Genomic DNA, 13,547 nt, shown 5'->3' with positions numbered 1-13,547 from the left:
TGACATAGATAAAAATAAAAAAAACTATTTAAAATGTAAAATTCCAATATATTTATTTTTAAAAATAATTTCTACCACTGGTAGGTATACTAAGTTCATAAGGTCATCGCGTTTCAAACACTTATCTACGATGTGTCAGAATAATCTACTTTTCTTGTTTTACATAGCTATTAGTTTCCAAAAATGTTTGTTAGAACCAAGAACTGTTCAAGACTTCTCCAAAAGTGCCAATGTTTTTTAAGACAAACAATTACTGTAAGAAATTACAGAAAAGTCGGGATCATTGGAGTACCTTTTGACAAAGGCCAGGTGAGAAACAAATTTAATTTATTTACCTATTTAATTGTAATTAATTATTATATTTAATTGTTTTTAGAAAAAGCAAGGCGTTGGGCTTGGTCCAGATGCTATCAGAAAGGCTGGGCTTATCCAAGGATTGGAGAGTATTGGTAATTAATTTTATATGATACTGAATTTAACAGACATCTAACAAATTTTTAGGATTTTTACAATTAAACTATAATAAAAAAAAAATTTTACATGTTAGAAAACATTTCTTTTTGTATAATAGTTAATTGGTAAAAAAATTCCTAGAATTGTCTGTTAGTTTCTGCATCATAATCTATATTATTAAGAGAATGAGCGAAATTTTGTGGCTAGTGTATTTGTATGATAAAATGGGTTTTTATTGTTAAATTTGGTATCGTTAGAAAAGTCTTGACCTAGAGTTGTGCCTTTTCATGGTTTCATATCATTCTCACCAATAGTCAATTTATGATAATGAGTATTTGGGCTACATTCGAAAATGATCTATCTCTAGATACATAATGGAGAAATGACCTCGTATCTTGTGCACGATTGACATTTTTAAAGATATAAACTCATCCCGATGTTACACTCATCAAGACCTTTCATTTGAGTACCCACATCAATTTTTCATATATTTATATATTTTATATATATGTATATATGAAAAATATATCAAAAATGCATGTGGGTACTCAAATGAAAGCGCTTGATGAATGTAACATCGGGATTAGCTTATATCTTTGAAATATATGTTACATAATTAAGAAATAACCTTGTATCTTGTGAACTATTGACATTTTTAAAGATATAAGTTCACCTTGACATTACAGTCATCGAGACCTTTCATTTGAGTACCCACATCAATTTTTCATATATTTTATATATTTATATATATTACATATATGTATATATGAAAAATATATCAAAAATGCATGTGGGTACTCAAATGAAAGCTCTTGATGAGTGTAACATCGGGATGAGCTTATATCTTTAAAAATATCAATAATTAAGAAATGACATTGTATCTTGTCAACTAATGAGATTTTTAAAGATATAAGCTCACCCTGACATTACACTCACCGAGACCTTTCATTTAAGTACCCACATCAATTTTTCATATATTTTATATACTTATATATATATTACATATATGTATATATGAAAAATATATCAAAAATGCATGTGGGTATTCAAATGAAAGCTCTTGATGAGTGTAACATCGGGTCAAAAGTTAAGAAAGTACAGTGCAATTTAACAAAAGTCATTATTTAGTAAAGCAAAATTTTATTTATTAATAGTTCACAAGTCACGGCAGTCACATAGTGACTGTAAGGTTGCTAGTTTTATTTTATGTAATTTAATGATTAAAAAAAATATAAAATAATTTTGTTGATAGGATTGGATGTAAAAGATTACGGAGATGTAAAATATGAAACAAATTCGAAGGAAGGTATCGATAATATGGACCATTTAAATGAAGTAGCTGCTTGCACGTACAAAGTGTCCGAGATGTTTGAGAAGGTACTAAAAGACGGAAGAACTCCAGTGACACTCGGTGGAGATCATAGCTTAACTGTAGGGACTGTCGACGCACATGTCAAATCCAAGGGTAGTAACAATGTTGTCTTACTCTGGGTAGACGCTCACGCAGACTTAAATACCAACAAGACGAGTAGCAGTGGTAATGCTCATGGAATGCCTGTGGCGTTAATCGCTTCCGAGTTGTCTGATTACTGGCCTCATTTGCCTGGGATGGATTGGCAGAAACCAATGTTCGTTGTTTGTATTGATTTTTATACACAATCTATTAAGGGGGTATTCTGGTCTAGAAGCATGAAATTTCACCATTTCTGTATTCTTATAATGTTGATAAATAATTTATAAAAAAATGGATGGTAAAAATATTGATTGCTTTTTTTTTTACGGCATGCTTCTAGACCAAAATACCCCCTTAAAAAAATTAATAATATAAAATTAAATTATTTCAGGTTGTCAATAAGGAACATAGCATACATTGGACTGCGCTCAGTCGACATGTACGAAAGATTAGTGATTGAAAAATTTGGAATCACCGCATTTGGAATCGACGATGTGGAAAGACTCGGAATTCATCAGGTCGTTAATATGGCCTTGGAAAAATTAGATCCACATTCTGAAAAGTCGATCCATGTGACTTTTGATATTGATGCTTTGGATCCACTCGAAGCTCCTAGCACTGGAACTTCTGGTATACCTAATTTGAATTAAAATATATCATGGTACTGAAATTGAGACCTGATAATTTTTATAATTTTCTTAACACATAAATTATAGCATAAAGAATTTATTTTAAAAAATTCCATTTTTATGAGCTTAAAAAAATGACATATTTTTTTTAAAAATAGTTTTCTAGACCTAGCTTATTTTAAAAATAAAAAAATTGTCAAGTGTCTGCTAATATGTCGCGTGCCTAAAGGTAAAAGGGTATATAACAATTTATGCGCCCTTTTACCTTTGCAAAGGTCAAAGGGCGCACATTTTTTTTTATTGCCAATCGAGTAGTAGACACATTCTACGTTAAAAATTGAAAAAAAAAATTGCAAAGGTAAGAGGGCGTATGTCTTTAATTATACGTCCTTTTACTTTTAAGAATTCGAAATTTTGGTGATCTAAAGGTGAAAGGGCGTATAATTTTTTTTTTCGGCCAGTTTACAAAAGAACATATTCGTAGTTTAAAAATGTGAAAAAAAAAACTTTCTGTGGTAGTAGCGGCGTAAAACCTCAACTATACAATTTTTTAAAGTTAAAAAAGAAAATATATCCAAAAAACAATAAAATACGCGTGATTTAATTAATTACGTAATTTTTACTTTAAATTAATTACTTAATTTTTGCGTAATTTGTTTTTGATTGATTTATTTTCTATTTGTTTACATCAAACTTTGTATAGGAGGCTGTTATTTTAGTATAACTTGTCTTGTGAAACTATTATTTAACATTTGGTATCAAAACTACAATTTTTTTTATCCGCCCTTTTACTTTTAAGTAGTATTTTTCTTAAAGCTGAAAGGGCGTATGTCTTGAGATACGCCCTTTCAGCTTTAGGATACCAACTTTTTTTTCACAGATTTTTACGTTTCAGACAATTTCAAACCAAATGGCAAAAAAAAATTTTTTTATACACCCTTTCAGCACAAATCCCTATTAACCCTTAGCTATACGCCCTTTTACCTCTAAGCACGCGATGTCATTAAAGTAAGCATAGCAGATACTTGACCATTTTTTAATTTTCTTTAACAAACAAATCTGTTACGAAGAATTATTTTAAAAAAAATGAATTTTTTGATTTTTAAAAATTTCTATGTCAATTTTTTTTGCCATAATTTTTAATAAAAATTCTTAAAATTATTTTTAAAAAATTGGATTTTTTGATTTTTAAAAATTTCTACATGTTAATTTTTTTTTCTAATCTTTTTTACCATAATTTTTAACAAAAATTCTTAAAATTATAAAATATCTGCTAAATTAATTTTCCTTTTGCTGATTTCAGTATCATAATATATAAAATTCAAGTAAGCTTACTCATTAACTTAATATCAATGTGAATATTTTAGTACGGGGAGGACTGACAATCAGAGAAGGTATCCATTTACTGGAACAAGTGTACCGTACCGGCAGACTAAACGCCATCGAGCTCGTAGAAGTGAATCCCCTATTGAGTGACGCTAAAGGTGCAGAATTGACCGCTGGAGCTGCTGTTCTTCTTCTTCAAGCTGCTCTCGGGAACAACCGTCGCGGTCTCAGAGCTCCTGAAGGAATCACAGACATGCCGCTACAAACTTTTAAATAATTTATCACGTTTTATTGTCATTTTTAACCCATACAATTTTACGTGGCTTTGTCAACACTTCTAATAAAACTTTTTTTACTACATATTTGCTACTATTATTACTATTATTATCATCATTATTGTTACTATTATTGTTGTTATCATTGTTACTACTGTTACCGTGGACATTAGTGATCCAGTAGGTCAAATTTCCATGAAATTTGGAACCTTGGACCGGTACAGTGTAGTACTTGAGAGTTTTGTACTCTCCAAAATATTTTTTGTCTCCAACATTCATGGATCCTACTTGTTGAATCGGTTCTCCCAGCAGTTGCTTGGATTCTTCATGCGCGTACAGATACTCCATAGCTTTGTGGTAGTGCGGTGAATGGACAACTGTTGTTTTTATCAAAGAACGAAATCCGTAACCAGTCAGTCCAACAAATGCTGCTCCGCCGACCACCGATGCTGCCCATACGCCCAGTGATGGCATTATTAAAGCTTTAATTGCTTTAAAAAATTAATATAGTATTAATCATAGGTCAAAAAAGTAAATTTAATTAAAATTGTCAGTCTAATCTATATTATTAAGAGAATAAGCGAAATTTTGTGGCCAGTGTATTTATATGATAAGTATTTAGGCTGCATTAGAAAATGCTCTATCTCTAGATAGATAATTAAGAAATGACCTTGTATCTTGTGAACTATTGACATTTTTAAAGATATAAGCTCATCCCGATGTAACACTCATCAAGACCTTTCATTTAAGTACCCACATCATTTTTTCATATATTTTATATATTTATATATTTCACAAATACCATATATATAAAATATGTAAAAATTGCCATGTGGGTACTTACATGAAAGGTCTCGATGAGTGTAATATCAGGATGAGCTTATATCTTTAAAAGTGTTAATAATTAAGAAATTACCTTACATCTTGTGAATTATTGATATTTTTAACAATATAAGCTCATCCTGATGTTACACTCATCAAGACCTTTCATTAGAGTACCCACATCAATTTTTCATATATTTATATATATTATATATCGCGTTTCAGATGCCATAAGGGCGTATACCGGCAAAAGGTCCCGGTGAAAAGCCATAAGGGCGTATAAAAAATTTTTTTTCAGGAATCAACGTAGTTTCGTTTGAAATGTGCAGAAATGCAAAAAAAAAAATTTATACGCCCTTATGGCTCCCGGGACCCACCTCAGATGCCATAAGGGCGTATAATAAAAATTCTGTTTTTTTTTTCTAAGTCCAAAAAAATTTTTAGTTAGACGAAATTTTTTTTTTTGCATTTCTGCACGTTTTATACAAAAATACGTCGATTCCCAAAAAAAAATTTTTTTGATACACCCTTATGGCTCCCGGGTCTCACCTCGGATGCCATAAGGGCGTATAAAAAAAAAATTTTTTCGGTAATCGATGTATTTTCGTCCGAAATGTGCAGAAATGAAAAAAAAAAATTTTATACGCTCTTATGGTTCCCGGGTGCCATAAGGGCGTATAATTTTTATACGCCCTTATGGCATCTGTAACGCGATATATGTATATATGAAAAATATATCAAAATGCATGTGGGTACTCAAATGAAAGCTCTTGATAAGTGTAACATCGGGATGAGCTTATATCTTTAAATTATATATTATATATATATATATATATATGTATATATGAAAAATATATCAAAAATGCGTGTGGGTACTCAAATGAAAGCTCTTGATAAATGTAACATCGGGATGAGCTTATATCTTTAAAAACGTTAATAGTTAAAAATGTACAGTGCAATTTTTAAGAAAACAAATTAAAATCTTTCCATTAAATTAAAAATAATAAAATTTATTGAAACTGAGAGATAATTTTTAGAAATTTTTTTAACTAAATAAATAATAACAAGAAAAATTTATTTTAAAAATTCCATCTGTAGAAGCTCTAAAAAATTATAAGTTTATAAATCATTTTCTAGACCTAATTTATTATTAAAAATAAATTTAAAAATTTTTAAATGTCTGCTAATTTTAATGTTATAAATGATATTACCAGAAATCTGACAATTTTTATAATTTTAATTATTGACAAGATATAAAAATTAATTTAGCACATATTTAAAAATATTCAGAATTGTTTTAACAAATAAACTATGGCAAAAAAAATTGATATTTAGAAACTTTTAAAAATAAAAAATGCAATTTTTTAAAAATAATTTTTTTTAACAAATTTGTTTGCTAAAAAATGGTCAAGTTATTACTAAATTTTAATGTCATTGACAAAATTATTAAAATAAAAATTAAACTAACAATTTTACATCCTGAAAATTTAAAAAATTACAAATGCAATTTAAAAAATAAATTTTAGTTATAATTAATAAAAAAATTGTCAAATACCAGCTGATTTAAATATAATAAAAATATATGAAAATTAAGTTAGCCGACTTACAAATTTTTAGAATTTTTTTTTCGTTAAATAAACAATTAAAAAAATTTTTCATTTGTAAAAAACTCGAAAAACTGAAAGTGCAATTTAAAAAAAATATTTTTTAGTTCTAATTTAATAATTAAAAAAAAAATTAAAAACCTCGGCTAACTTTAGTGTTATTAAAAATTTAAGGTATTTTGGTTATCAAGGTTACCTGTGTTAAATTTTATATTTCCAGATTATTAATACAAAAATGAACTCCAGAAGATGACTGGACTAGAGTCAACTCATGATCACTTTGTTATTGATATTGACATACATGATCATCAAGATCGCACATGTCTAATCCTAAGCAGAATCCACATGAGGTTTAGACTAAAAAATAAATTCGAAAACTCTCCACGTGGCGCTGGCATACTGATCCTTGAGCTAGAAGCGCGTTGATTGGACAATCGGACGGGGTTCCTGGGATTGGAGCTGACTCTGGCCATCGTGGTCATCACCGTCACCTTTTAATTGTCCTTCTCGTTACAGTAACTGGTATCCGTTACAATAGCTGTGTTTTATTTTATTTTTCACTTATTCTCATTCTTATTTAAAGTTACACTGACACAGGTTCAACATTAAAGTGCGTAATGACAATAATGATGACGATGGCGATGTGCTGAGCAAAAATACACACGAGCTCTCTCATGTTCTCCCACATCAAGTCTATATCGTGTCAGTAGAATAATATTTTGGTTTTGGTTGTGATTTTCCATTTTGATTTTTTAAAAATGGTTTGTATTTATTTATTTCTTCTCTACTTTACATATTATTTTTTATTCTCATAATATCACTAAATAATTGTAATTAATAGTCAGTATTTATTGGAACTTACCAGCCTGGAAACTATTCAATTATAAAATTTAACCTCAATTTTTTTGCCCTTTATTCCTTTCTTAATTACAGAGCTTTTATCTAATGATAAGAACCAATATGTGTAAAGTAAATGAAAATTAAGATAATAATAAAGTTAGCCGACGTTTTTAAGTTTTTTTTAATAATTAAATTAGAACAAAAAAATATTTTTTTTAAATTGCACTTAAAGTTTTTTATAAATGAAATTTTTTTGTATTAATTTTTTCAATAAAAGAAAATTCTAAAAATTTTTAGATGCAATTTTTATAAATTAAGTTAGCCGACACCAAAAAATTTTTGATTTTTTTTATTAATTAAAAATTAGAACTAAAAAACTATTTTTAAAATTTTCTACATGTAAAAATTTTTGTTTTAATTTTTTAAAAATTATTTTTCAATAAAATAAATTATAAGAATTTTTAAATTTCGGCTAATTTAATTTTCATGTAAAGTAATTATAAATGACACTGAAGTTAACAATTAAAATTTTTTTTTGAATTTCACAGCAATTGAATTATTATAAAAAAAATTTAATTAAAAAATTCCACGTGAAAATTAATAAAAATTATACGTGAAAATTTTTAAAAGCATTTTTTTATTGTAATTGATTTGTTGAAAAAATTTTTAAAATTAATAGCTGACTTCTAACTTCAGTATTAATTTCACTAAAGTTAGCCGACTTAAAAATTTTTTTTTTTATTTATTCATTAAATTAGAACCAAAAAATATTTTTAAAGAATTGCACTTATATTTTTTCAAGTTTTTTACAAATCAAATTTTTTTTTTATTTTTTTAAATATTTTTTTCAGTAAAAAAAAATTATAAAATTTTTAATTTTTCAATAATAATAAAGTTAGCCGACATTTTTGATTTTTTATTTTGCTTAATTTATTAATTTATAAATAAAAAATATTTTTAAAAAATTGCACTTATAGTTTTTAAAGTTTTTAACAAATGAAAAAAATTTTTTTGTAATAATTCTTTAATAAAAAAAAATCATAAAGATTTTTAGATGTCGACTAACTTTATTTTCATTACTTTTCATTCAGTTTTATAATTATAAGTAGTTTTTTAGTTTACTATGAGTCATAGTCATAGCTCATGATGATGATTGTTATTATTGTTAAATATTTATTATTATTCTTGTGATGATTCGTATAATTTTTATCATTAATACTAACAAATGTTTTTTGTTACAGCATAAATTAAAATTCTCCCAGAAAGATAAAGTGAAAAAGTTTATTACTTTCACTCAAACCGGCGAGCAGACAGCTATTTATTGCCTCGCTCAAAATGATTGGAAGTTAGATTTGGCTAGTGATAACTATTTTCAAAATCCCGATGCGTATTACAAAGAACCTAAAAATTCGGTAGATAAGAAAAAACTTGAAATTTTGTACTCACGGTATCAAGGTAAATTTTTTAAATTATTTTTTTTAGTTTTTTTAAAACATAAACTAATTAAATTTAAATTTTGTCTACTTAGATCCCAATGAAACGAATAAAATAACAGAAGATGGTATAATGAAATTCTTAGATGACTTAGGATTGAGTCCAGAAAGTAAATTGGTCTTGATAATTGCATGGAAATTCCGTGCAGAAGCTCAATGTGAATTTACAAAAGATGAATTTATGAATGGAATGGTAGAGTTGTGGTAATTATTTAAAAAATTTTTATTTATTTTTTAAGCTACGATAAATTACAATCGATTTATTAATGAAATTTTTTTTTTATGTTAGTGTTGACAGTATAGATAAACTTAAAGCTAAACTACACAGTTTAGAGAATGAAATAAAAGACACGGTTAAATTCAAAGACTTTTATCATTTTACTTTCAATTATGCTAAGAATCCCGGACAGAAAGGACTCGATCTTGAAATGGCTATCGCATATTGGAATATTGTTATGAAAGACAAATTTAAATTTTTAGATTTGTGGTGCCAATTTTTACAGGTATTGTAAATTAAAATTTTTATTATTATTATTACTAGCAACCTTGCAGACATTATGTGACTGCTGTGACTTGTGAACTATAAATAAATACAATTTTGCTTTATTAAATAATGACTTTTGTTAAATTGCATTGTACTTTCTTAAATATTGACGTTTTTAAAGATATAAGCTCATCCCGATGTTACACTCATCAAGAGCTTTCATTTGAGTACCCACATGCATTTTTGATATATTTTTCATATATACATATATATAATATATATAAATATTCAAAATATATGAAAAATTGATGTGGGTACTCAAATGAAAGGTCTCGATGAGTGTAACATCGGGATGAGCTTATATCTTTAAATATATCATTAGTTGACAAGATACAATGTCATTTCTTAATTATTGATAGTTTTAAAGATATAAGCTCATTCCGATGTTATACTCATTAAGAGCTTTCATTTGAGTACCCACATACATTTTTTATATATTTTCATATATACATATATATAATATATATAAATATATGAAAAATTGATGTGGGTACTCAAATGAAAGGGCCCGATGAGTGTGATGTCAAGGTGAGCTTATATCTTTAAAAATATCATTAGTTGACAAGATACAATGCCATTTCTTAATTATTGATATTTTTAAAGATATAAGCTCATCCCGATGTTACACTCATCAAGAGCTTTCATTTGAGTACCCACATGCATTTTTGATATATTTTTCATATATACATATATATAATATATATAAATAAACAAAATATATGAATAATTGATGTGGGTACTCAAATGAAAGGTCTCGATAAGTGTAATGTCGGGGTGAGCTTATATCTTTAAAAATGTTAATAGTTGACAAGATGCAATTTCATTTCTTAATTATTGACATTTTTTAAGATTTAAAATCATTTCGATGTTACATTCATCGAGACCTTTCATTTGAGTACCCACATGCATTTTTGATATATTTTTCATATATAATATATATAAATATACAAAATATATGAAAAATTGATGTGGGTACTCAAATGAAAGGTCTCGATGAGTGTAACATCGGGATGAGCTTATATCTTTAAAAATATCAATAGTTCACGAGATACAAGATCATTTCTTAATTATGTATCTTTAAGTAATTATGTATCTTAAGGCACAAATTCAAGTCAAGACTTTTGCAATGACACTAAATTTCATTAAAAAACCGATTTTATCATGCGACTATTCTGGAGACGAAATTTTTCTTATTCTCTTAATAATGTAGATTATTATTATTAAAAAGGGATTTTTCAAGTATTAATTAATTTTAAATCTTACAGGAACATCATAAAAGATCGATTCCAAAAGACACGTGGAATCTTTTGCTAGATTTTGCTTCAATGATAAACTCAGACATGAGTAATTACGATGAAGAAGGTGCTTGGCCGGTGCTGATTGACGACTTTGTGGAATGGGCACAACCTCGGGTTCGTCAGTCTCACTAATACATCTTCTCATCTAGCTCTAATACCTTTTTACCACTGAAGATGTATCATTTATTTAATTCTTCTTGAAATTCAAAAAATTATTTATTCAATGTTATTGTAAACTAGTTTGGGAGAACAAGAAGAAAATTGACAAGTAATATCTTAATCTTATCTCAAGAGTTTATGAAAAAATAAACTAAAAAAAAAAAAAAAAATACGTGATAATCCAGTTGGCACTAGCTAAGTTCATTTTTTAACACGAGGAAAATAAATTACGGTTGCACTTACGGTGATGAGTAATGAGATTTTAAATAGACAATTTAATATATTTAGTTGCCAAAACATTTAATATTACAGTGCTCAACTATTTAAATATTTCTAAGCATTTAATTCTGCTGATAATTATTTAACTTTGTCTTCTTTGTCCGGTACATACTTATTTAAAATTTTAACTCTTTACAATTTTAAGTGTGTAAATAGAAGTATTAGTAATTATTCTGTTGAAACGTGTTTAATTATGATTATTTATCTATTAAATATTGAAATAATTTTAAAGTATATTTAATAATACACTTGTAAAAATACATAAACAGGATATTATTTAATACTAAATATAATTTATCGGTTTATATGCTTAATTTTTTTTTTTTTTTTTTTTTTTTATATATTCAATTTATAATTAATTTTTTTTTCTAGATATTTTTGTTTCTCAGCCTTATTTTTATATTTTCAAGCTGGATTGTTTTTTTTGTTTTTTAAACTTTTGAGTTAATAAAATTAACTTTAACGTAATTAATAATAATGCTAGATATAATGTGTATTATATAACTATAAGAAAGAAGACAACTAAACAGAAAGCGATAAAATAAAAAATTAATCTTATATATTCTTAAAAAAAAATGATTAAGTATGTATAAATAAAGTTGGAAGCTTAAATTTAAAAACTAGTCTTAGAAAAAATCAGTTAAAATTTTGAGCTACTAGATTTCATTGTTCTCTTTGGAAAAAATTGATAAAATGGTTTGACGAAAAATAAAATTTATAATTATAATTGTTGGCAGGCTACAACAGATATTTTTCGGACGTCTTTTTGTTAGAAATTTTCTAAAAAAAAAGTTATTGCAGAAAAAAAAATATAATTATTTATTCAATAAAATAAACATTGAAACAATTAAGAGTTAAAGCGTTTGAGAGACTGATCTTGTAAATAATGTAAATATATCATATATTAGTATACAGTATAAAGTAGTTTTAAAACTTTGCTGTTTCAAAAAGAATAAAAAAAAAATAAATAAATTCATTTTTTTGTTACTTATTATTAGTGACCAAAGTATAATTTAGAATTAGACTTATTATTACTATTAGAATAATTACTACTATTAGAATAAGAGCAAAGTAGAAAACAACATTGAGATTCATTTCAAGAAAACTAAAGTCATGATTCTTGGTAGCAAAAGTAAGGTGAAAATTCTTGGAAATTGTGATCTACCACCAATAATAGTTTATGGAAATATCATACCATACGTAAATTCAACGAAACATCTAGGAATTCATCTATCAACCAACCTTACCTAGGATGATCATGTTGCACAACTTTCACGCAAGGTATTTGGTGTTCTAAACAGCCTAAAACATAAGAGAAACATCCTCTCAACAAGCACTCGCAAGTTGCTGGTTACTTCCACAATATTACCAATAATCGACTATTGATCTCTTGTTCTACTTGACTCATCTAAAAGGCTTGATAATAAACTTCAGCGACTGATAAATATTGCCATTAGATTCATCCTAAACCTAAAACGTGATGTTCATATTACTCTTCATCGTCATTCGCTAAATTGGCTTAACATCAAATCAAGACGATCATACGATCATACTTCCTAGTTTGTTTTTTCTATAAATTACTTGCTACTGGAGAACCAAAGTTCCTACGTGTTCTGTTTAGAGATGAAGATCCTGATATTAGAAGGTCAGATAGGTTGGCAAATAAGCGTAATAATGTGAACTTTAAACTACCAAACTATACCACTACTACCTATGAACACTCTTTTGTGGTATCAGCCATTCGACTCTGGACAGAACTGCCACATGATATTATAAACTCCCAGAGTTTAAGCATTTTTAAAAGTAAAGTATTTGATTTTTTTATGTTACGTGAAATCAAAGGAAAACAGTAAATTGATTCTAATTTTGTTTCATGATTTTGTCTTGAGACTACTTGTACTTTTTAGGTAGATTTTGTTAGAAATCTAACTATTGCATTCGTCCTCATGGTGGAATTTTCACCTGATTTTGCTATCATATGTCATAATTAGTCAAATAAGTTCCAAAAACACCATTGGTTAAAAAATTTATATATGTATGTATTAGGGTGTGCCAAAATGTAACTTCCGTGGAGAACCTTTTAAAATTGGAATTTTGAGTTCCACTTTTAACAGCAGCTGTGTTTGGGCATTTCCTGAGATATTTTGGGTTGAGAGAATTCATTTGATTATTTATAGGATTTTTAACAGGAGATTTAATTGGGCACTTGCGGCCAAATTTTGAATTTTCACCGGAAATACCCAAACTAAGCTTCTGTTAAAAAATTCTATGAAAATCAAATACATTGTCTCACACCAAAATATATCAGGAAATGCCCAAACGCAGCCGCTGTTAAAAGCGGAACTAAAAATTCCAATTTTAAAAGGTTCTCC

General features: G+C 27.2%; 3 protein-coding genes across 3 annotated transcripts; 2 read left to right on the top strand and 1 right to left on the bottom strand.

Annotated features, from left to right (window-relative positions):
• Window positions 1-48: 48 nt before the first annotated feature.
• Window positions 49-4,221, top strand: LOC123260787 (arginase, hepatic). The gene is made up of 5 exons (XM_044722132.1): window positions 49-309; window positions 377-449; window positions 1,706-2,081; window positions 2,298-2,536; window positions 3,903-4,221. The coding sequence occupies exons 1-5, from the start codon at window positions 184-186 to the stop codon at window positions 4,136-4,138; spliced, it is 1,050 nt and encodes a 349-aa protein (XP_044578067.1). The 5' UTR covers window positions 49-183; the 3' UTR covers window positions 4,139-4,221.
• Window positions 4,129-6,903, bottom strand: LOC123260812 (jmjC domain-containing protein C-like). The gene is made up of 2 exons (XM_044722168.1): window positions 6,759-6,903; window positions 4,129-4,627 (listed from the first exon to the last, which is right to left on the bottom strand). Exon 2 carries the CDS (start codon window positions 4,608-4,610, stop codon window positions 4,143-4,145), a length of 468 nt encoding a protein of 155 aa, XP_044578103.1. The 5' UTR covers window positions 4,611-4,627; window positions 6,759-6,903; the 3' UTR covers window positions 4,129-4,142.
• Window positions 6,904-7,066: 163 nt separating this feature from the next.
• On the top strand, window positions 7,067-11,108 carry LOC123260802 (DCN1-like protein 1). The gene is made up of 5 exons (XM_044722153.1): window positions 7,067-7,323; window positions 8,644-8,857; window positions 8,931-9,099; window positions 9,185-9,398; window positions 10,705-11,108. The coding sequence occupies exons 1-5, from the start codon at window positions 7,321-7,323 to the stop codon at window positions 10,867-10,869; spliced, it is 765 nt and encodes a 254-aa protein (XP_044578088.1). The 5' UTR covers window positions 7,067-7,320; the 3' UTR covers window positions 10,870-11,108.
• The last annotated feature ends 2,439 nt before the right edge of the window (window positions 11,109-13,547 follow it).

Source organism: Cotesia glomerata, linkage group LG3, assembly GCF_020080835.1.
Source record: "Cotesia glomerata isolate CgM1 linkage group LG3, MPM_Cglom_v2.3, whole genome shotgun sequence".
Classification (NCBI taxonomy): domain Eukaryota; kingdom Metazoa; phylum Arthropoda; class Insecta; order Hymenoptera; family Braconidae; genus Cotesia; species Cotesia glomerata.
Note: the sequence above shows the minus strand (reverse complement) of the source record. Positions and strands in the feature narration are given on the sequence as shown.